Source organism: Chrysemys picta, chromosome 22, assembly GCF_011386835.1.
Source record: "Chrysemys picta bellii isolate R12L10 chromosome 22, ASM1138683v2, whole genome shotgun sequence".
Classification (NCBI taxonomy): Eukaryota; Metazoa; Chordata; order Testudines; family Emydidae; genus Chrysemys; species Chrysemys picta.
Window position 1 is genome coordinate 2,509,353 of NC_088812.1, and position 23,563 is coordinate 2,532,915.

Below are 23,563 nucleotides of genomic sequence, written 5' to 3' on the forward strand. Positions count from 1 at the left end.
CCCCCACTGTCCTCCCACAGCTGGGCACAGAACCCAGGCGTCCTGACCCCCCACCCCCCCAATCTAGGGTGACCAGACAGCAAATGTGAAAAATCGGGACAAGGGGTGGGGGGGTAATAGGAGCCTATATAAGAAAAAGACCCAAAAATTGGGACTGTCCCTATAAAATCGGGACATCTGGTCACCCTACCCCAATCTAACCACTACCCCAACAGCTGGGCATAGAACCCAGGCACCCTGACTCCCACTCTCCTACCCCCGATCTAACCCCACCCCCACTTCCCTCCCAGAGCTGGGGATAGACCCCAGGAGTCTTGACTCTCAGCCCCCCCGGCATAGAACCCAGGAGTCCTGACCACCTCCTCCACCCAAAGCATGGTCCTGGGGGAAGGTCATTGGGTCTCCGACACCCTAGTTCTTAATCCTCAGCTCTGCCTGGTCACGTCGCTTCCTCGTCCAGTGCTCCCGGGGGCAGGTAATTAAGTTTTTTAGCACCACGCCTGTTAGTGACCCCCCCCCCCAGCACAATGCTCCCCCCCCAGCGCAGCCTGGGTCAGGGCAATGCCCGGCTCAAGTGGCAGCAGGTGCCGTAGGCTAATGCTACATTGGTGAAAAATGTGTTTCCTTTGATCAGTTTTGAATTTGCCCCCCCGTTTCCTTCACCACCCCCACCTCATATGGAGGCCGGCACTCCCCCGCCCAATGATCCCTGCAGCGGGGCCAGGCCTAGTGTGCACGGCCTTGTCCCGGTGCCAGGCGGCCATGGGCGTAACCAGCCCCCTTGGCTAAGCGCAGCCTGGCCCCCGCTGCTCCCAGCAGAGGCTGTTCCACATTTGTCCCCCTCCGCCAGAGAAAACCCTTCTTCTCAATTCCCATCCTCCAGCGTGAAAAGACTCAACCGCCCCCACCGCTGGCACCAAGAAGAAACCAAAAAAGTCGTGTTTTTAATGTTAAAACTTTTACAAAAAATACAATACAATAAACAATTCAATAAATAGAAAAAAATTACAAAATTACATGATTTTTTTGTTGTTTTTTGTAATATAGGCAGGGAAACAAACAAACCAACAAACAAACCAACAATGACCGGTAAGGAACAAACCAGGTGTGGAGGGCTCCTCACCCGAGCTGTGCAATATAGAAGAATATCGTCTGCCCCTCCTCGGCTCTCAAGGGACATGGAGCATCAAAATCAAACAGCCCCCCCCTCCCCCCAGGTCATCTCAGACCCTCTCTTCATATATATTAATCTCTTTTAGATTATCTCATCTTCACAATAATCGAGTTTGTAACGTGCCCGGGCGTCTTTCCTGAGTAGAATTTAGCCAGAGGAAAATGGAGTTTTGGAGAGGGGGGAGGGCACCCTCTGGCGGAGACTGAGAAATTACCCCCCCCCCCCCCCCACCAGGGTAGAAAAAAACCAAAAAACCCTCCAGTCTCCTAGTCTTGCTCTGGCCTGAAGCAGGGGGAGGGTTGAGGTATGAAACGAGCACTGCTACGAACCAGGAAAGCTTTCCGCCCCCCTGAGCCTTGCGCTGGGAGAGACCAGATTAGGAATCCTTCACTTGGGGGTGTCTGCAGAACAGATCACACCCCCAGCCCCGCAGGGGTGCAATACAGGCTGGATCAGCCCCCCCCCCTTCTTTGCTGGGATTGATGTAGCGCCCCGCCCCCCCCAACTGGGTCCTGGATTCATCTACATCTTCCCTCCCCCCCGGGGTTAGAGCAGAAATACTGGGGGTGGGGGTAAGAGGGGGTAAGAGAGGACCAGATAAGGGGGGGTTGGTCCCTAAATAGTCACCTGGAAAGAACCCCCACCAGCTGGAAAAGAACCGCAGGAAATCCACCAGACCAGCGGCTTGGGGCTAGGAGCACCAGATGGGCAGGCAGGCGCTTGTCCCCCTCGCCCGGCTGCCCCGTGCTGGGACAGAGGCAGCCACAGAGGTTGCAGGTGCCGGGCACAGGGACCAGGGCCAGAGCCACCCGTTCCTGGAAATTTCCATAACAATGTTTTTGGGAGGTAGCGCGGGAACGGTCAGGCTAGAACTAAGGGCAAACGAGCCCTGGAGCTTGGCCTCTCCCAGATCTGAACGACGGCTGGTCCGACGCCCTTCTCGCTGCAGAGCCCTCAGAGACCAGGGGGATGGGCACTGCAGAAAGACCCAGGTCCCCTCTGGCTTCCAGCCTTCGCCAGCGGCTGCCAGCGACCGGAGCTGCCTCAGAAGGGGTCCTTTAGCCCTTCGAAAGGCTGGGGCTGGGTAGGGCTAAAGGAGCCGAGGGCCTGGCCAGGCCCCTCCCAGGGGTTAAGTCTTCGGCTCCTCGCCGTTGCAAGATGCCAGCAGGGAAAACAACTCAGGTATTGGCACAGGGGGATGGAGGAGCCGGAGCATGGGGCCCACGCCCTGCTTCCCCCCACTTCACGGCTGGGGGGAAGAGGTAGGACAGGTCAGGGCTTCTGCTGTCACAGGTTCAAATTCCCAAGAGGGAAGTTATGGGCAAAAATGGTACTGACTCTGGGAGAGCTGGGGTGGAGACGGCTTCTTTCCAAGAATTACGGATCCCCCCCCTCACTGAAGAGCAGCAGGAAACCAGCAGTGCCCCCAAGGTGCTGGCTAAAAATCACACCAGCTCACAGCTGCCGCCAAGCCCGGGCCCCTGCTGCCCTAGGATTGGGGCCCCAGCCACCCCATCAAACCCAGGCTGGCCCCACCGCCACCTGCTTCTGCCCAGCTCCGACCCCCGGGCTCGGCTCCTTCAAGGCAGACAGCCGGTAGCGGCAGCCGTCCTGCCGTAACACTGAAATCTGTGACTCCTACAACCCCACCATGAGTCCGCCCCCCAACTATAAATTAAACACTGGAGAGAAAGGGGGTCCTTCAAAAGGGTACAGAGGCCTCCCCCATTGACCAAATCCTAGCCCAGGGACCCCCAGTCAGAGGAGGCCCCCCCGTCAAACCAACCCACCCTCAGGGGGCAGTGATGTGGGGGTTCCCCAGCTGAATCCCATAGACCCTAAGGGGGGAGGGAAGAGGATCAGGCCGTGGCCCCCCCCCTAGCCAAATCGCTCCCGCACCAGGAGCATGAGTTTCTTCTTGCCCTTGTAGGTCTGTTTGAGGTTGTCTAGGAACTGGCCGAACTGCAGGTGGCCGTCGGGGGCCAGCAGGAAGGTCTCGCGGGCCTTGCAGAGGAACTCGATGAACTCGCTGTAGTGCCGGGGGCTGATGTGGGTGAGGCGCGAGTGGGTGGTGCTGACGTAGGCGGCGATGGCCGCCTCCAGCAGTTGGCACAGGGGGGCTTTGTCCAGGCCGGGGGCGGCAGGGGGCTTGGCGGCGTGGCGGCGGCCGGAGAGGGCGGCTAGGCCCGGCGGGGGCAGGCTCCAGCGGCGCAGGATGTCGGAGAGCATGGGGGCGCACTGCACACTCTGGATGATGAGGGGCACGATGGCCGAGAGCTGGCTCTTGCCCAGGGAGTGGCTGAGCGAGCAGGCCCAGAGCACGTCGTTGACGGCCGGGTGCGTGTCCTGGTTGAAGGCGATGCTGAGGTGGGAGAAGGCCAGGGTGGCTAGTTTGTAGGCGCGGAGGGGCAGCCCCCGGTGCTCCATGTACCGGGCCACGGTGAAGAGGTGGGAGTGGCCCATGCCGGCCGCGGCAGCCGAGTCCAGCACGATCTGGTAGGCGGCCTCGAAGGCGGCGTGGTCCTTCTCGCACAGGGTCAGGGCCGGCAGCGAGCAGTTCTGCGGGTCCTTCATGGCGCACTGCAGGGCCACGGCCCGGGCCCGGGCACACAGCTCGTCCCGCTGCCCGAAGGCCAGGTTGAGACGCAGCAGGGTAGCCGGGGTGGTGCCTGTCACGGCCACGATGGTGGTGGCTTCGATGGGGGTGAAGAGGCTGTACCAGTTCTGCATGATGTTCATCAGCGCCTGCACTCCTGCGGGGAGGGGAGGGGAGGGGAGGGGTCAGTGCGGCTCATGGGTCTCCACCCGCCCGCCCAGCCTGCGAACCCCCACAGCAGGCAGGGATCTCCCCATCCAAAGAGACAGCATCTTGCCCAACTCCACCTGGGACGAGAACCCAGGAGTCCGGGAGCCCTACCCGTCCCCTGCTCTCACCACTAGACCCCACTCCCCTCCCAGGGCTGGGACGAGAACCCAGGCGTCCTGGCTCCCAGCCATGCTGGGTTGGTAGACCCATGCTATGCACCAGGTGCTCCTGGTGCTGTGTTAGAGGGGTGGGGGGGTCAGCTGGGCCAAGGGCCATTCATGGGGTATCACTACAGGGGGGGAGGGCGCCAATGCCCCCCCAGCTCCCCCACTCACCGATCTCCGTGGCACAGCTCACCAGCCAGCGCACCATCTCCCTCCGGCGCCAGGTCATGGTATTCAGAGTCATCCGCATCACCTGGGGGAGGGGGCGGGGGGGGAGACACAGCTCGTGACAGTGGCCGGGCCATGGCCCCCACAAGACAGAGCCCCCATGGCAGGGAGCCCGTCTACAGCTGCCGTGCGCTCGGATTAGAGCTCGTACGGAGCCTTGCACCAGAGGGGCTGAGAGCACGCGGGGAGGGGTCACAGCACAGAAAGGGAAACTGAGGAACAACAGAGAACGGGACTGGCCCAAGGTTTCTCAGTGAATCTGTGGTAGAGCTCGGAGCAGAACCCAGGAGTCCTGACTCCTAGCCCACCCCCGCTCTAACCACTAGATGCCACCCCCTTCCCACTGCGTGCTGTTAAGCAGCCGCTGCACCCCACCCCAGAGGTGGCTGCATGTCAGTGCTGGGCAAGCGACCGCAGCAATCGGGTCTGTCAAGATCTTCACACTCCTCCCGTGGGGACAAAGCAGTCGTTCCCCCCGCCCCATACCTGCAGGCCGAGCTCCAGGGAGATGTTGAGCAGCGTGGCGTCCGGCGGGGCGCTGGCCGGCGTCGCAGTCTTACAGGCGTCCTGGGCCAGTTTGAACAGGAGGGCAGGGGAGTGGATGTTCTGCTGGATGGACCCCAGGACCGTGTGCAGCCACTTGGGGTCTCCTAGACCAGGGATGGGGGGCAGAGATTAGCCCCAGGGGTGGCTGGGACGCCCAGGGGAAGAGGATCTGCAAAGCTGCAGGGCTAGGAACTGGGGGAGCCCAACTCGAGCCCCCGCGGGCCTGGTTCCCAGAGGGGCTGACGCCCGCAGCGCCCAGCGATCACAGGGGCCCAGCTTCTGAGCCTCAGGAAGGGGCTACAAAGACTTCCCCCTCTAGGGGGCGCCAGCTCCCATCTGGCAGCAGGGTGGGGACTGGCTGGCCCGGGGGGGCGGGAATGGGGCATGGGGCCTTTCCCTTCTAGGGGGCGCCGGCTCTGATCCGGCCCCAGGCGGAGATTTCACGTCCTTTCCCATGTGAAGGGGATTGGGGGGGCCCCGCCTGGCCCAGAGGAACAAGCATCTATCACAGAAGCTCAGGGCTCCGCGGTCTCCTCGTCCTCCCATGGGATCAGCATGGGGCCATGCCAGGGACTTGACCTGGGCACTCAGTCAGGGGCAGAGAAGGGATTAGATCCCAAGAGACCTAGTGCCCAACTCTACCCCTCTGCACTGTGATGAGTAGACCCCACTCCACTCCCAGCCCTGGGGCAGAACCCCAGAGTCCTGGCTCCCGGCCCCCCTGCTCTAACCACAGGGCCCCGCTCCCCTCCCGGAGCTGGGAATAGAACCCAGGAGTCCTGGCTCCCAGCCCCACCATCCCGGTCTAACCACAGGGCCCCGTTCCCCTCCCAAAGCTGGGGCAGAACCCAGGAGTCCCAGCTCCCCGGCCCGTGCTCCAAGCACTGGCCCAGCGTCTGGCTTCACCTTTGGCTGCGGTGAGCATGGCCGATGCCAGCTCGCACTGGCGCGTCTCCAGGTGGCCCAGGATGAACCAGCGGGGAAAGCGATTGGCCATCATGGAGTCCAGTGGGTTCTGGTGGAGGATGTCCCCGGCCGGCATCACCGTCTCCAGCACGGGGAGCCTGTGGATGGGAGAAGGGGGCTGGTCAGGGGAGCTCCCCCAAGCCCGGGCTCGGCCTGGCCCCCAGCCCCCCGGCTCTAACCGAGCGAGGGCTGGGACTGTAACAGGGTTTACGAGAACTGGATACATTCATGGAGGTTAAGTCCATTAATGGCTGTTAGCCAGGACGGGTAAGGAATGGCGTCCCTAGCCTCTCTCTGTCAGAGGGTGGAGATGGATGGCAGGAGAGAGATCACTTGATCATTACCTGTTAGGTTCACTGCCTCTGGGCACCTGGCATTGACCACTGTCGGTAGACAGGACACTGGGCCAGATGGACCTTTGGTCTGACCCAGTACGGCCGGTCTTATGTTAACCACCAGACCCCACCCCCCCTCCCGGAGCCAGGGAGAGAACCCAGGAGTCCCAGCCCCTCCCTGACCCCGAAGGCAATAGGAGGGGAGACACACTGGATATCGGCCCCTCCACACCCTCCCCCCCAGGGGAGCGGCTCGTTCAATGGGGGGGGGGGGGAAGAGGGATCATCTCGGGGGTCGTGGATGGGCCCCTCCCCACATGTCTCTGTGCCCCCGGCCAGGTGGCTCACAGGCATGGGGTTTGGGTGGGGGGGTACCTGTTGCAACCACTGCCTGGGCTCTCCTCGGGCCCCTAGGAGCAGGTTTGGGGGGAGGCAGCACCTCAGACCCAGGGAGGGGAGGGGAGGGGAGGAACAGCTGGGCAACATGGCGGGGGGGGAGGGGGGGGGGAGTACCAGGGAGAGCTGGGGGTACCCAGGGCGGGTGGGGGGAGGAGGCTCAGAGAGGTGTGTGGGGGGGAGCGGCTGGGGGTACCCAGCCTACGCTGCAGGATGGGGGGGGGGGTTGAGCATCGAAGCAGGGATTGGGGCAGCCCGGTTAGGTAGCTGATGCCGGGGCCGGCTGGAGGGCAGAGCCCCCCCAGGTACATACCTCATGGCTCTCAGCGCCAGGCGATAGGCCAGGTCGGCGTCGTGGGGCAGCAGGGCGGAGAAGAGGTAACGGGCGAAGGTGTGCATGGGCACGCTCTCCCGGAACACCACCTCCCCAAAGCCGCTGAACGGGCCGCCTGGCAGGGGACAGACGCCAGGGTGAGGGGCTGGCCGGGCCAGGCGCCCCCCCCACCCCACCGGAATCCCAGAGCGCAGCTGGGCAGCGCATCAGCCAATCGCAGCACAGCCTGCCGCGAGGGGCAGCCCCCCCCCCGATGGAGCTGAGTCCCTCTCCTCACAGGGAGGGCAGGGTCCCCCCCAGCCGGCCATGGGGCCCTGGATCCCCCCGAGCCCGGTACCTTCCAGCAGCAGCGCCGCCTGCTTGCGCAGCACCTGCACCAGCCTCTCGTCCGGCTCCATCTCGTCCAGCAGGGCGATGAGCTGCTCCTCGCTTCGCACCACCTTGTCCTGGGCGTAGAGCCCCTCGGGCATGGCCCGCTGCTGCCCCAGCCCCGCCAGCGCCACCTCCAGCGCCAGCGCCAGGTACGACTCGCCCGAGCCGGGGCTGGAGGGGACGGGCACGTGCTGGTACAGCACCTTCTTCTTCCCATCCGCCGCCGCGTCTGCAAAGGGGGGGGGGGGTAAGTCAGCCATGGCCGGTGTGCCCCCCCCCCGGGTGCGGGAGGAGATGGGGGGGGGGGGGTCAGCCATAGCCGGTATGCCCCCCCCCCCCCAGTGCGAGAGGAGATGGGGGGGTGTCAGCCATAGCCAGTGTGTCCCCCCCCCTGGGTGCGGGAGGAGATGGGGGGGGGGTCAGCCATGGCCGGTGTGCCCCCCTGGTGTGGGAGATGGGGGAACCTGGACTGAGCCAGGAGTACAGACACCGATGCAAACCCCACAGTCTGTGCCGTCCCCCCACTCCCCCAGTGCAAGTCCCCATTGCCAAGGGGGGTCACCAGGATCTCTGCTTGCAACCCCCTTCCTTCCCCCCCCGGCAATCACAGAGCGTGGTACATCCCGCCCCGTACCTGGATAGAGCGACAGCCCCTCCTGGTCCGTGCGGCAGGGCTCCAGGAGGGTCCGGCACAGGCAGCCGATGGGGTCCAGGGGGTGGCCCACCCAGCCCTCCAGGTTGGTGATGGACGTGCTGCCCTTGTGCAATATCTCTGTGGGGAGGGGGAAGGCCCATGAGATGCTGGCTCCCGCCCCACAGCTGAGACGGCCACGCTCGCTGCATGGGGGCCCCTCCCGGCCCAGAGCCCCCTGCTCCTCCACACCTGAGTCAGGGAGCCCCCGGCTGGCGCTGGCAGGTCCATCTCCCACTGTTAGATGCTAAAGCCATGAGCAGAGCAAGGAACCCAGGCGTCCTGGCTTCCAGCTGGCTCTGCCCACTAGACCTCCCCCCCCCATCCCCCCAGGACTGGGAATAGAACCCAGGCGTCCTGGCTTCCAGCTGGCTCCGCCCACTAGACCCCCCCCCATCCCCCTAAGACTGGGAATAGAACCCAGGCGTCCTGGCTTCCAGCTGGCTCCGCCCACTAGACCTCCCCCCTCCACCCCCACCCCCCAGGACTGGGAATAGAATCCAGGTGTCCTGCCTCCCAGCCCCTCCCCCACCTTTCTTCTGCTGCTTGTAGCTCTCGAGCTGGTGGCGCCGCTGCAGACGCATGGTGTTGCCGAGGGCGGCGGCCAGGCGCAGGGCCTCGCGGGGGTAGCCGTGGGAGCGCAGGGCGTCCACGCGGGCGCAGGCCGTGGGGAAGGGGTCGCCCAGCCAGAGCGGGCGGCCCTGGGGGTCGAAGCAGAGCTTGTCGCCGCCTGTCTTCATGCCCAGGCCGTAGCAGTCGCTGCCGAGGATCTTCTGCAGGTGGCAGTCGCCCCAGCGCAGCTCCCCGGCCTTGATGGCGCGGCCGAAGACGGTCTGGCGGGCGCCCGCTGAGGGGGTAAAGCCGGAGTCAGGGCAGGGCAGCAAGGGGCTGAGCCTGTCCCCACTAGGGGGCGCCAGCTCGGATCCGGCCCCAGGGCAGGGTCCTGGCTGGCTCGGGGCCTTTCCCCTGTAGGGGGATGTGAGCCATGGGGAGTAGATCCCCCCACACTGCCCTGGGGTCCAGGGAATGGGGAACTGCTCCCGGCTCCATCCATCCCTGCTCCTCCAGCCTATCCCCTACATCTCCGCTCCACGTTCCCACGCCTGTCCCCCACATGGGGCCTGGATTCTGTCCCCCCCCATACCTGAGCTGGGGACTGAGGGGAGCTGCAGGGCCGCGGTGGCTCCAGGCACATCGAAGGAATAGTTTCCCTCCTCCAAGGGGCAGACATCCAGCTTGTTCCACTTCTTCAGCAACGCCAGCCACAGGGCGCGCTCCTCCGGCTTGCAATGGGGGTTCAGGACCACGCACACCCACAGGGCCCCTGCAGCAGGGAGAAGGGGGTGACGCAGGCTCCAGGCAAACCACACTTCACCGAGGCTGCAGGTGCGGAGTGAGGGGCACAAGCAGAGCTGGGGGTGGAAGGCCCCGGACTGGGACAGCATGGGGCTGCGGGTCGGGAGTGGGGGCAACAGCAGAGGTGGGGGCTCCAGGGCGGGGAGAGCAGGGGCTGCGGGTCGGGAGTGAGCGGCACCGGCAGGGCTGTGAGCCCAGGGCTGGCATAGCGGGAGCTGCGGGTCGGGAGTGAGGGGCACCGGCAGGGCTGTGAGCCCAGGGCTGGCATAGCGGGGGTTGTGGGTCGGGAGTGAGGGGCACCGGCAGGGCTGGCATAGCGGGGGTTGTGGGTTGGGAGTGAGGGGCACTGGCAGGGCTGTGAGCCCAGGGCTGGCATAGCGGGGGCTGCGGGTTGGGAGTGAGGGGCACCGGCAGGGCTGTGAGCCCAGGGCTGGCATAGCGGGGGTTGCGGGTCGGGAGTGAGTGGCACCGGCAGGGCTGTGAGCCCAGGGCTGGCATAGTGGGGGTGGCGGGTCAGGAATGAGGGGCACCGGCAGATTAGCCTGGGAGGTGCTAGTCTAAGAGGCTCCCTCCTTTACCCAGCTCGTCCCACAGCTGCCGGCACTTGTCCGTCATGCCGGCTCCCTGCTGCCTCCACAGGGCCAGGCGCGGGTCCTCCAGGAACTGCTCCGTCATCAGGATCAGCATGCGGGCGCCGTTGGAGTCCCGCATCCGCAGCATCTCGCGCACCTGGGGGGGGGGGGAGAGATTCAGGGGGGCTTGCAACCGCTGCGGCCCGAGGCAGATGGAGCCAGAGCCCAGGGGGGTGGGGAGAGCCCAGGAGCCCCCCTTCTCCCCCCAGCCCAGGGTTGCTCCCCCCTTAGCTACAGCAGAGACCCCCGCACTGCAGGGCAAAGGGGGCAGGCAGTGACATGCCCCCTCCACGGGCAGTGGGGCCTGAGCCAGCTCCAGCCAAGAGGCTGGGGGAGAGTGATCAGCAGGGACCCCTGTTCTGGGGGAAGCCATGGGGGGGGACAGGACCCAACCTGGGGGGCAGAAGGGAGGGACACAGCCAGGCCGGGGAGGTTGTGGCCCTGCTGAGGCGGGGGGAATGGGGGCAGGAGTGACCTTGTTGAACATGGACTGCAGCTGCTTGCTGGCTCCGTAGTAGCCGCCGTTGGACAGGAGCTGCCTGACCTGCTCCTGGATCTGCTCCTCGTCCAGGTGCCAGCAATTGGCGTCCTCGATGCCGGCGCCAGCCGTGGGGTCTGGGGCACCTGGGGGGGAACAAAGTCAGCAGGCTAGAACCCCTGCTCCCCGGGACTCCACCTCCCCTCTTGGGCCCAGGGACAGAGGCCCCTGCTCTGCGGCCAATCAGGGGCAGGGCCTGGGCTCTAGAGCAACTTAGGGGCCCCGCCCAGCAGCCAATGGGGGGAGGCAGATCCCAGATTCTACAGCAACCCAGGAGTCCCCCCACTCCATAGCCAATGGGAGGCGGATCCCAGGGCCGAGAGCGACCCAGGGGTCTCCCACTCCATAGCCAATGGGAGGCGGATCCCAGGGCCGAGAGCGACCCAGGGGTCTCCCACTCCATAGCCAATGGGAGGCGGCCCCCCCCGTACCGTGCACCCGGTTGATCTCGGAGCCCAGCAGGAGGATCTCGTCGGCCAGCCGCTGGGCGGTGGGCAGCACCTCGGTGTGGTGGGCGCTGATCAGGTACTGGACGAACTTCTGCAGCTGGTCACGGTTCATCTGGGAGAGGGTCTCGGAGATGGGCAGGCGCAGCTCCACCTGCCGGGCGTTGCGAATGCGGTAGAGCGACAGCGCCACCACGTGGGCGCAGTAGAAGATGTCCCGGTTGTCGCAGGCGCAGCTCACCGACGTGATCTTGCAGCGGTCAAAGCTGATGGAGACGTGGAAGCTCCGCTCCGGCTCGCTGGGGCCGGCCGGCTCTGTCACGGTCCCACTCAGGTGGAAGCCTGGGGGCAGGAGGGGACAGGGTTGCTGTGGGAAGGGGGAGGTGGTCCCCTGCTCCAGCCACTAGACCCCACTCCCCACCCAGAGCTGGGGGCAGAACCCAGGAGTTATGGGTCCCAGACCCCCTGCTCTAACCACTAGACACCTCCTGCCCATTGTCTATGGAGACTGGGAGCTCTCTGGGGGAGGGACCATCTCTCCCCGTGTGTCTAGCAGCACCTGGCGCAGTGGGGCCCCCGATCTCAGTCGGAGCCTGCACAGGGCCTGGCCTAACAGGGCCCCCCGATCCTGGGCGGTGGAGCTGCCGTGGGGAATCTGCGCAGTGCTTGGCCCAACGAAGGCTCCGGTCTCAGCTGAGGTCTCTAGGTGCTGCCCGGGAGTCGGCCACCGGCTTCCCCCTCAGCTTCTCTGTCCCAGATTCACCAGGTCGGTCGGGAAGACGCCTCATGAGGTCACCACCTCCAGCCCCCTGCGCCCAGGCAGGGCCAAGGAAACCTCGACTGGCTCTGAAACGCTCCAGTGATGGGGATCCCGCAGCCCCCCTTGGACGCCTGGCCCTGAGAGTTAGACGGTTCCCCTAATACCCAGCCAAAATCTCCCCTGCTGCAGATGAAGCCCAGGGCTTCTTGTCCTGCCTCCAGCGGCCCCGGAGAACAATCCATCCCTGTCCCCTGGCTAACCGAGTTTCCAGCCTGCAGGAGCCCAAGAGCTCCAGGGCACGTGCCGAATCCACGCCGGCAATTCCTCCATGCCCTATTTTCTCCCCTTTCCTCGCAGGCCAAGGCTCTCCTCCGGACTCTCCCCGACTTCCCTCCAGCGCGGCCCCCCAACACCGACCTCCGGGCCTGACACACCCCACGCCTGTGACCTCGCCCCACTTTGTGCAACCGCATCCCATTGCTGGCCCCTATTCAATTTGTGATCCACCATCACCCCACCCAGTGGGCCCTGCCGATCAGCGTCTCCCCCTCTGCGCCTACCGCCTGCCAGGGATCAGCTGTTTCGTGGCGTCAGGAGGCGCTGGGGGTGTGTGTGTGAGGGCGCAGATCACTTGGGGGAGGGGGCGGAACTTGGTGGGGAAGAGGTGGGGTGGGGCCTTTGGGGAAGGGGTTGACTGGGGGTGGGGCCTGGGCAGAGCTGGGGGAGGTGGGGGGGAAGGACCCCCTGACAGATTAGAAACTCTGCACCTCTGTCCCGGGCCCCGCATCCCCTAGGGACGGCCCTGTCCCCGTCCTGTAGCTCTGCCTTTTGCTTTTTCCTTCCTTAGCGCGGGATTTTCCTCTTCTCTTTACCGAACTGCATCTTGCTGATTTCAGACCCATTCTCTGATCTGTCAGAGTCGCCCTGAATTCGAATCCTGCCTCCAAAGCGCGGCCAGCCCCTCGCCGCCTAGTGCCATCTGCCGATTTTAATCAGCGGCCCCTCCATCATCCGCGTCATTAACGAAAACGGCAAATTGTGCCGGACCCAGGACTCAGCCCTGTGGGACCCCACCAGATACGTCCTCCCCCCTGGAGGCCAAACCACGGAGAACGATTCTGAGCACAGTCATTCAAGCCGCTGTGCACCCACTTTATCGTAATTCCATCTAGACCACATCCCCCACGTCTGCTCATGAGAACGTCACGTAGGACTGGATCAAAAGCCTGCATAAAATCAAGATACATCACGGCTACTGCCCACCCCACCCCCCAGGCCAGGGAGGACATGAGGTTGGTCTGCCTTTGACAGATGCTGGCTATCCCTTATCAACTGTTTGTTTGTTCCAGTATCTTTCCTGCTAACAGGGTCAGGCTGACTGGTCTCTTGTTCCCAGGCCATCTCCTTCCCCTTTTTAAAAGGCACGTTTGCCCGGCTCCGGGCCCTCACCCGGCCTCCGGGAGCTCTCCAAGGGTTCACACTGCTTCAGCTGGTCCCATAAGGACCCAGGACGAACGCACCGGGCCCTTTCTCGGGGCTGAGCACCTGGTCGCCATTAACCCTTGTAGCGCTGACCGAAGCAAAACAGGCATTAAACACCTCAGCCCTCGTGGGGTCATCAGCGATCAGCTCTCCGGCCCCGCTGAGTAGTGGCCCGGCTCGTCCCTTCGCCTTTCTCTTGCTCCTGCTGCATTTAAGCAATCTCTGGGGAATGCGGCTTGTGTCCCTCGCCGGGGGCAGCTCGTTTTGGGCCTTAGCCGGTCTCAGCCGGCCCGTGCTGCTCTTTCGTGCTCCTTCTTAGCACTTGTTCCCACGTTTGGCAGGAGCCCTTTCGGAGTTTCAAGTCATTAAAAGCCCTTCCCCTCCCCTCCCCGGGTCACCTGCAGTCCCTCCCCCGGCCGGGAGCAGGTGTTGGCGGGTGAATCCCCGTGAGGCTGGGCTGACGAGTGCTGGCTTGCCCGGAGGAAGGGGCAGGGGAGGTCAGCCCGTGTGGCACACACCCAGCGGGTGAATCACACAGGTGAGACGGGTATTGGGGAGGTGGGAGGGGGTGACACAGACACCCTGATGGAACCAGTTCCCCCTCCCCCCGTGTCATAGCATGCGTGGCAGGTGCTGACGTCTGACCGAGACTGGCCTGGGGCCAGGCGGTGACTCACGGTGACACAGCTGGGGCTGGAACCCGCGGCTGCCGGCGCACGTCACCGCACGCCCCAGGCTGGGATGGAGCCAGTGGCACACACGGGAGGCGCTAGAACTAGAAAGAGGAACAGGCAGTGGGAACGGCGGGTGCCGGGAAGGACGGGGTCAGGGACACAGCAGCCACCCAGGCCACCCTCCCCTGACAGACTGCGGGGAGTAAAACAGACGCCGTTACCGCCCAGGGACTGTGCTTCAGCCCGGCTGGAGTCCCCACAACCCAGAGGGGCCCCGTCCCCCCCCCAGGCCAGAGAGAAATCCAGGCATTTCACCCACCCCCCACGGAGAGAGAGAGAGAGACACCACCCAAAGTCCAGGGCTGGGGTCCCGCGCGGCTGGCTCGGAAGGCGAAGGAGCTGGGCTCGGGGAGATCCATGCTCAGTTCCCAGCTCTGCCAGACTCTGGGTGTTGTCCAGCAAGTCTGTGCCTCAGTTTCCCCCCCTCTTCTCCCCCCCCCAATCTACTATGTCGGGATAATAATCCTCTACTGGGAGTGTGAGCTCTGTGGGGCAGGGACCGTCTCTCACTAGGGCATGGGGAGAGGGGGGCTGCAGGACCCAGAACCCCAGGGAGCCCTAGCACAGAGAACCAGAAACCAGAGTGGGGAACAAGCTTATAACCGTCACTGGGATGCAGGATGCTTCACTTCCTGTCTTAAGCGGGGGTGTGGCTTGTACACAGCTGCTGCACCCCGCCCCAGTGCTGCTGCATTTCAGTGCTGGGTGAGGGATCCCTGTACAAACAGCCCCTGCGTCCCACCCCAGAGGCAGGTGTAGCTTGGGCTAGGGCCTCTAACCACTGCCATTATAGAAATAAATGCTCAACTTTCCAGAGCTGTTCAACAATCCCCACTGGCCCTCAGCGCCCTCGACTCCACCAGCAATAAAGTTCCTTCCTCAAAGACAGCGGCGTGAACCCCGCCATTTGGGCTGGATTCAGACAGGCAGTTGCACTGCGATGGCCGCTCTCGTGCCGTTTTGGTACGATCCTCCTCCCCCTCCCATCCTGACCTGTTGAGCAGCGCCGTTTTGCTCCACCCCAGAAGCGGCTGCATCTCAGGGGCAGGTGAGATTTAGATCGCAGGGTCCTCAGAGACGAAATACAGAAACAGACCCGAGAAGCCCCTGGTCGGAGATCTCGGGGGGAGGAGAGCAGTACGACCCAGGGCGTTAGAAATACACAGCCCTGGCCGGAGGAGCCAGCCAAACTGAGCTACAACCAGGCTGATTTCAGCGAGCCCTATTAGGGATATTACGGTGGCCCTAGTCAAGACTGGGGCCCCATTGTGCCAGGTGCTGCACACACAGCGAGTCCCTGCCTTGAAGAGCTCACAGTCCAAAGAGACACAGGGTGGGAGGGGAAACTGAGGCGCGGGACAGGGACATGGCAGAGCCAGGAAAAGAACCCCGGCGTCCTGACTCCCAGCTGCCGCTGCTCCAGACCCGGCATCAAATCAGCGGTAGGAGTCGCCTCTCGGCACCAGGTGCACTCGAAGCCGCACTGCCTCCGGCTTGGAGCAGGGGAGCGGGACAAGTGGAGTCCTGGCTTTCACCCCGTGGGCCCTGCCCACTCCCCTCGCACGAGGCGAGCACCGGGGGCTGCTCCCCCCACCCTGGGACAGCACGCCCAGAAATCCCCAGCGTCCATGGGAGCTCTGGGGCAGAGGGGCTGGGGGCAAGCCGTCGACTGAGGCTGGTCCTCCATCTCCCCCATACACAACCGCTCCCCGGATCTCCGGCCCACACCCTGCTTCCCATCTCCGCATGCTCGGTGCCCCCTCGGAAATCGGCCACCTTTCCCTGCCCAGCCCCGAGGGGGAGCCGCTCACCCCTTTGCACCTCCAAGAGCGCCCGGCCCCACCCCAACCTGGGCCTGCGTTTATCACCCGGGGACAAGGTCCCAAGGGGCCTGGCGGCTGCGCCAGCCCCACCCCGAGAGCGGATGTGTTTCTAACCCGGCTGCTCTAGGAACCGGCGGGCGCTGAGCCATGAAGGAGGTCAGGCACCTGGGCTGGCCTGGGAACCTGCGCTCCCCGGGGCATCGCCCGCCTGCTCGGGAGGCAAAAGGCCAGGAGCTCAAGGCAGCTGATTTCGAACTCCAGAGCCTCCCCAGCGTCCAGACGCTGGGACGAAGGGGCACAGGGACTGCCCGCCTGGATCAGGGCAGAGACCCAGCTGTCCACCTCCCTATGCTTCCAGGCACAGTGAACCCACCCCGCAGCAGCCCCCGAGGGATAACCTGCCCCCTGCCTGAGGTCTCCCCAAGGGCGTCCACACTGCAGCGCAAGCCTGGGTTTACAACGGCTGCACCTGGGTGTCACAGCCACGCTGACGCCTCCGCGCTGCGCCCATCTTCTGACTCAGGTCTGCACCTTGCCCTGCATCCACACTGTGAAACGACAGGGCTTGGACCGGAGTCACAGCAGGGCTTGGGCTGAGACACCCCCCCCCTCCCCCAGCAGGGTCCCAGGACCGGCCCAACGCTGAGAGTCAGAGCCCAGGCTCAGACTGTAGTGTAGACAATACTCTTCTCGTCAGAGCTTGGCTTCGGCTCTGAAGAAAGAAGTCGTCCATCCCTTCCTAGATGGCTGCTAGCAGGAACTGCAGCTATCGTTGTTACCCCTGTAAAACATCCAATCCCTCTGACCCTTGCTCAGTTCTCAGCCCCGCTGCCATCCAGTGGCCGTGGGTTCCACAGGCTAACCCAACGGTCAGACAGTCTTTCCTTCCAGCAGTTTGGAAAAAGATGCCTTTTCATTTCACCAATGTCCCCTTGATATTCATAGAATATCAGGGTTGCAAGGGACCTCAGGAGGTCATCTAGTCCAACCCCCTGCTCAACGCAGGACCAATCCCCAGGCAGATTTTTGCCCCAGATCCCTAAATGGCCCCCTCAAGGATTGAACTCAACGCTGGGTTTAGCAGGCCAATGCTCAAACCACTGAGCTATCCCTCCCCCCGCCCAATCTCGTGCTGCAAGTCCCCGCAGCCAAACGCTCTTTAGCTCAAGACATCTGCTAGCGTCTCTTTCCTTCCCTCTGGGAGCTTTTACACCAAGAACACATGAGGTTAAGCCACCCCACTGGCCCCAGCAGTAACCCTGCAGAACGAGGGCACAGCAGTGTCTTAGAGAAAGGCAGGATGGCTCTGGCCCCAGCTTTGCAAATTCAGCTAGTGGAGAAGGTGCTGGGTCTGGCACCCACCTGGATATTTCACATCAGCAAACCTGCCTTGAATGTAGGGATGGGCAGGTCAGGAGAGCTGGCAATGAAGGGCACGTGAGCCCTGCAGGTCCAGCCGCGGCCAGGTAGCTGGCGCCACATGGCTCTGTATTAGCGATGGGGCCCACCTGAGTGCTACGTGTCCCTGAGCAGATCAGGGCTGGATCACAGCCCAGAGACATGGCAAGGTCCGGTGCACACAAAATCACAACCGGGGGTTGGAAACGGGTCCTCTGCCACGGTGGCTGTATCGGCCTGTGTTTCTACCGTGTACGAACAACAGACCCCCAGTTCAGGGACCCTCAGCAGCACGTCTCAGAGCGCTTCACAAACAAGGTCAGAATGATTATCCCCTGTTTTACATATGGGGAAACTGAGGCACAGAGCCAGGCCCTGACTTGCCCATTGTCACCCAGCAGGCCAACGGCAGAGCTGGGAACAGAACCCAGGACTCCTGCGTCCGCCCCCAGCCACGAGGTCACACTACAACCACCCCATTCAGCACCTTCCCCACCGCATTCCCACGTGTACGACGCCTACCAAATAAAATCGGCCTTTCCATTAGTAGCTCAGGGACGCCGGACACACAATCGGGCCCGAATACAAAGCAGCGTCGGGAGCGGCACCTGGAGCCGGCTCCCTGCACACAGCTGCACGCACAGGCTCACAAGGCCTTAATTCCCAGGTCCGCCTGGGCCTTTCCCCAACAGAGGATTGCTGGCGTGAAATAGCCAAGCGGGTGCCAGACCCGACGCCTTCCCGGGAGCTGCATTTGCAAAGCTGGGTGCTGGAGATGCTGCTGGGTCCTCATTCCGTGGAGATACTTCTGGGGACAACCGCCGTGGGGGCGAAAGCTTGCAGGCTCGTGGCACGCAACCCCCCAGCGAGAGACGTCGGAGCAAGACAGAGAGCCTTATGTCCATGGGTTTCTCACTGCAGGAACCCCAGAGGGCATCCCCTTGTACAACAATGGGACTCTGTTGAGCATTTTCAGACCCTCCAAGACCCAGTGAGGAGCAAATTTCAAATCCATCCCCAGGAAAATCCCACAGGAGCGTCTGAGTCTCAATACACACAAGCAAAGCTGTGCTGCGGGTGCGCTTGTCCGTACCAGACCTTCCCTCGGCCAGTTTTGAGAGTTTATTCCCAGGCAATTCCCCTGGGGCAAGGGGAACTCATTGGTTTTATTTTCCCCACTGGGGTGAAGGGGATCGTAGTTTTCACCAGGGTCGGGGAGAAGAACCAGATTTCACACAACACCGACCCCAACTGGGGTCGTTTAAAAGAGACAAACAGACTTTTGTTGCCTAAACGAGAAGGGGACGGGAAGCCCTAGAAGTTGGCGGAGGAGTTGCTAGCGCAGGCACAGATACCCCCCCCAGTTTCTCCTGTAGGGCCTGGAACAGCCCTTGGGGGCGGGATAGAGTCGAATGGGGAGAGAGCTCACAGGCAAAGCGGCCAGGTCCAGGAGGCGCCACACTAGAGACAGGGAGTGGCCGGTCCACAGCAGGGAGGTGAGACCAGGACATGGGGCTTCGCCCACAGACCTGGCCGGTGCTGATCTGAAGGGGCTAGGGCTGGGGACGTTGCAAGCCGGACGGGACCCAGCCCTGGGGAACGGGACCCAGAGAGCAATGCTGGCTGGGTGAGAGGACTGGATCCCAGGACGTGGGCCCGTCCCATCTCAGCAGCTGAGACTCAGCCCAGTCCTTAGGGCAGCAATTGTCCGTGTCACAAACCCCAGCCGTGCTCAGCCGCCGGAGTCCCAACTGATTGGGGTCCCTGTTGTACCAGGCGCTGCGCAGTCACTCACAAATTAATCCTTGATCACAATTAGGGGCCTGTTCTGGGTGCTGCACAGACACCCCTGACGTGGGGGTCCCTGTCGTTCTGGGTGCCACATGGAGTCCCCTGTCCATGACTGGGGGGCCCCCTGTCATGCCAAATGTCACACAGGTGCACCCCCCAACCATGATCCGAGCCTCCTCATGCCAGACACCACACAGATCCTCCCCCCTCCAGCTAGCATGGGCTGCACAGACACAGAACGACAGCTAAATAGAGACCACAGAGGAAGGATCAGCCCCTGTTTTAGATCTGGGGAAACTGAGGCCCAGAGAGACGCAGCGACTTGCCCAAGGAGTCCGTGGCAGAGCCAGGCAGGGGAACTCCGGCCCCAATCCCTCTCTCGGGCAGAAGGACTGAGGGGTTCCCTGCCGATGCCCTCGCAGCGAGAATCATCCTATGCAGCAGCTTTGGCCAGCCCCAACTGCCCTCTGCCCCGGCCCCCACCCTGCCCCGCTCCCAAGCCCCCAGCGGGCGACACTCACCCACTTGCAGCACCCGGTCGACGGCCCCAGATTGCAGCAGATGCAGGCCGCGGTTGAAGGGCACCCGGGAATCTCGCTCGCCTTCGGGGGGGTGGCAGCCGAGGGACGAGTACATGCAGATCTCGCGCTCGCTGCGCGGGAAGGACCAGAACACGATGCGCTTCTGCACAGGCTCCGGGACGCGGGAGAATCGCTCCTCTACCTGCAGCGCACGGGGGCAGGGGAGGAAGGGACACGGCATCAGGCACCCACCTGGTCTCAGCCAGCGACTCGAGCTCTTCCTCCCCTAGGCGGACAAAGGCCAGCGGAAACTTATAGGCCAAAAATCTTCCAAGTGCACCAGAGTAGCAGGGATGCTCCAGTCACCGGCCTGGCCCAGCCGCTGGCTAGGATGAGCCCGCACCTGGGAGCCAAGGCTGATGAGATGCCCCCTTGGGGAGCCAGTTTGGTCGAGCAGGGAGGCAGCTCGGCTGCGGTTCCCTAGACACCCTCCTGAGCGAGGTGCACATGGGGCGTCTCTGAAGCGTTCTCCCCTGAGCATGATGGGAGGGAAGTGGGGTCTAGTGGCTAGAGCAGGGGACGACTCTTAGATCCTGTGCAATGCTCCCATCACTACAAGCCCGACCCAGTGTCCGTTGGCTAAAACGGCCACCGTGGTTCTGCTGGCTTGAAAGACTCAACGGGGAACGGAGACAAGGTGTGTGGGGAGCAAGACCACAACAACAACCCAGGCCCTGGAGAGACACCAGGCCAGGGAATAAAACAGCACCTCAGCAATGAGCCATCCGTTTCCTCTCGGTGAGATTGTCCAATCTGACCAGCGTTCTCGTAGCCGGGCTGACGCCACCGCCCCAGGATGAAGGGTCCTCCCTGCCCCACACATCGCAACAGACACACAAGGGAAGGATCGTGGCCCCCCCACTTCACAGAGGAGGAAAACAGAACCGCAGAGAGGGGCAGCAACTTATCTGAGGCCACACAGGGGGAGGCTGGGTCCAGCATGCCACTCACACAGCCCCTAGACTCAACCCCCCCGTCCCCCTGTGATCAATGAGCTCGTTTCTCACGGTGGGTCCAATCCTACAAAATTTTTTATACGATCTCGTTGGCCTTAAACAGGCACAGCTCCTGGGAGCTTCCCCCCAGCGAGGGCTGCAGGATCAGGGGTCCTTGCGACCAGCCCTTGATCCGTGAATTGGAAGGCAGCATTACTCAATTACATTCAAGCCCCATAGTGTGTTATTTTCAAGGACCGCCTGCGGTCTATTTCCCCCCACCAGGGAAATGTCAGGGGGTCAGAAATTAGTTACAGACAAGGTTCTAAAAGGACAGATTTAGGTCTCCATGACGCAGGGGCTCAGAGCAAAGAGAAAAAAAAAGCCACTGTCAGTTTCACCACAGAAAACAACCGGCTGCCCTCGTTTGCATGTTTTCCTCTGTCAACCCCCTCAAAGCGGAGCAATCGGTGACTGGGGGGAGGGGGTAGCGGGGGGCTGGATTCAGCTGAGCGGCCCCCGCAAACAAGGAGCCAGCCAGTGCTAAGAAGCAGAGACTTGAACAAGAAAGTGCTTGCACCTTAAAAATAAACCGCGTTACGGAACTGGGGAGCAGCCCGGCCATCACACAGACAGACAGAGCCCCGATAGAGTCCTTAGACACCAGCACGGATACGCGAGGTGTGAAATATACCCTGGGGTGGGGGGTGTCTATTTTATGTGAGGGCCTCGCAATCTTTACTGTATTTATCCTCCCCCCTCCCCCGCGAGACAGGGCAGAACTAGCACCCCCAGGGGACAGAGGGGAAACTGAGGCACGGAGCAGCGCTGGAACTTGTTCCCAGCAAGGGGCGTCTGTAGCAGAGCAAGCGATGGACCCCAGCTCTTGGCTCGTGCACTCACCACTTTCCTCTCCCTCAGCACAGAGACCCCAAGCTGGGCAGGCCCCTAGGGTCCGGGGCTAGGAGGAACGGGGCAAGAGGTGCATTTAGGATCTCGCAGTCAGGTGTGGACCCTCAGAGTCAAAAAAATGACTCGGGCACCGTCTGCCACTAGAGGATTGCGCCTTTCCGGGGACGTTCTCTGCCACCAGGATCTCTCTCTACCTCTGCCACCAGCCCCTCACCACCCTCAGCCAGCAACGGGGAAGGGCACCACATGGCACCTAGGACAAGAACAGATGATCTAAGGGTTGGAGGGACCAAGTCTCTGCAGGGCAAAAATCTCACCCACTTGTGGGTCTTTCCACCAGACCCTCAGCACCGCCCCTCTCCAGCAGAAGGGTAAAACTAGGCAGCACCAAGAACACAGCTGAGGTCTGAACAGCCTTTATTTTTAGCAGGTCCTGTCAGGCCCCTGCTAAATGCGTCTCTGGGGCTGATCCTTGGATGAAAGGAAGCTGCCCTTTTTTAAAGCCACCTCTCTCACCTGTTCCAGAGCACGAAGTCTCAGCATGTCCTGGTGGCGGGGGCTAGCGGGGAAGGGTTCATTCATCTCGGGGAGGGGTGTCATGACAGGAGACTCCCGTCTGACAGGCTTCCCAGCCTGACTCGAAACCAAATCCCTTCCCTGGGAGAGGATCATCCCAGCAGCCTGGATTCTCGGGGGCCGGGGGGGGGGGGGTGTTAAACACTGGTTTGGAGGGTGGGGGGAGTCAGGCCCACGTTCAGACAAGCAGGGAGATGGGGAGACACACCCCAAGTCCGCTCCCCAGCCGTTTGCCAAGGCTCCCTCCGGGGGTCACGTCTCCAGGGTTTTGCCCGGACTAGTTTAGAAGTCCCAAGCAACGGGGCGGGCGCCCGTCTGTTCCCAGCTCTCGCTCTCAGCGCATATTTCCCTGGTACCCAGCTCGAACGCAGGAATCTAGGGCGGACAGGGGCCTCCTGGGTCATTGCCTCCAGTCCCAGAGGCGCCCCCTGAAATTCCCCTTTGGCTATTGGGGAGGATGGCAGCTGAGCAAACAGCCCCCTCCCCACCAGTGCTCCCCGCTGGGGCAGCCAAGCTGGGGAAGCCGGAGGAGGGGCTGAGCCGGGATTGCCCGTCACCCCAAAAGGAGGTCAAAGAGCCACCCAGCAATTTAAAGAGGGCTGGTCTGGCCTGGGTGTGAGTAACCACTTCCTCTGACCCCAACCAGTATCGCCCTGCCCGCAGGCAGGCACCCGCCACGGGGCAGGGGAGGAGGAGTGGGTGGCAAGAGGCCGCTCAGACGGTGGGGTGCGGGGGCTGATCCTGGCGCAGAAGCCGTGGGGGGGGGGGAGAAGGACAGTAGGGGGGGTGCCTAGTGACTGACACCTGCTGTAGGAGCATCCCACAGCGAGGACCGGGGGCTGGGGAAGAGGATCAGGTGGGGCCACCCCAAGGGAAGAGATTGGGGGAAATGCCCCAGTGGGGTTATTGGGGCAGCCCTCAGAACCCAGGGGGTGACAGGAGATGGGGGGGGGGAGACAAGGGATAGAAAAAGGGGTGGACACTAGGGTACCCCCAGGAGAGCTGACGGGGGACACTGGGGACGGGAAGATGGGATATCCCCGGGGCTCCCCGAGGAGGGCGGACACGGGGGGTGGGAGCGGGACACCCCCGGGGACACGTGGCGGGCCGGGGATCCCCGCCGGGCCCGGCCCCCCTCACCTGCTCGAAGGCCCACGTCTCCGCCACCCGCTTGGCGCTGAGGTCCAGCAGCGTCTCGGCCCGGCCGCCTCCTCCGCCCTCCGCGGCGGCCCCGGGGCCGGGCCCCTCGGGCCCCCGCCCGCCGCCGGGGGGGCCGCAGCGCCGCTTGGCGGCCGGGTGCTCCATGGGCTCGGGCGGCCTCGGGCTCCCCGCGGCCCAGCGCTCGGGCTCGATCCCCGGGCTCGCCCGGGCGCCTCCCCGGGCCCCGCCCGCCGGGTCCGGAGCTCGGCGGCTCCCGCGCTCGGCGGCTCCCTCGGGCCCGGGCCGCTCTCGCCGCGCGGATCCCCCGCCGCGTCCCCCGGCCCCGCGATGCGGCCCCTTTAAGAAGCTCCACAACAATGAGCTCGACGGCTGCTTGATCCCCGGCTTCCCCTCCCCCTGCCGGGCCCCCATTGGCCGCCGGGAGGC

At 63.4% G+C, this 23,563-nt stretch overlaps 1 protein-coding gene and 1 long non-coding RNA gene across 2 annotated transcripts in view; one reads left to right on the plus strand and one right to left on the minus strand.

The window, feature by feature from the left end:
• The window catches only part of LOC135977111 (uncharacterized), a 41,580-nt gene extending 40,176 nt beyond the window's left edge, over window positions 1–1,404 (plus strand). Inside the window, exon 3 of the long non-coding RNA XR_010594465.1 lies at window positions 1,048–1,404. This is a non-coding gene — a long non-coding RNA (uncharacterized LOC135977111). The remainder of the gene's footprint in view (window positions 1–1,047) is intronic.
• Window positions 917–23,563, minus strand: ZSWIM4 (zinc finger SWIM-type containing 4). The gene is made up of 14 exons (XM_065576212.1): window positions 23,117–23,563; window positions 19,494–19,695; window positions 10,970–11,326; window positions 10,476–10,624; window positions 9,947–10,097; window positions 9,157–9,336; window positions 8,545–8,859; window positions 7,956–8,093; window positions 7,287–7,550; window positions 6,929–7,064; window positions 5,825–5,982; window positions 4,859–5,022; window positions 4,316–4,397; window positions 917–3,927 (listed from the first exon to the last, which is right to left on the minus strand). The coding sequence occupies exons 1-14, from the start codon at window positions 23,546–23,548 to the stop codon at window positions 3,053–3,055; spliced, it is 3,603 nt and encodes a 1,200-aa protein (XP_065432284.1). The 5' UTR covers window positions 23,549–23,563; the 3' UTR covers window positions 917–3,052.

Coding starts and splice junctions, on each gene's coding strand:
- ZSWIM4 (XM_065576212.1), bottom strand. CDS start 23,548: ATGGGGGCCCGGCAGGGGGAGGGGAAGCCGGGGATCAAGCAGCCGTCG. Junction 5,983..6,928: donor CTGGCGCTGAGAGCCATGAG/GTATGTACCTGG, acceptor TCCCATCCACAG/GCTCCCCGTGCTGGAGACGG. Junction 3,928..4,315: donor GAGCTGTGCCACGGAGATCG/GTGAGTGGGGGA, acceptor CCCTCCCCGCAG/GAGTGCAGGCGCTGATGAAC.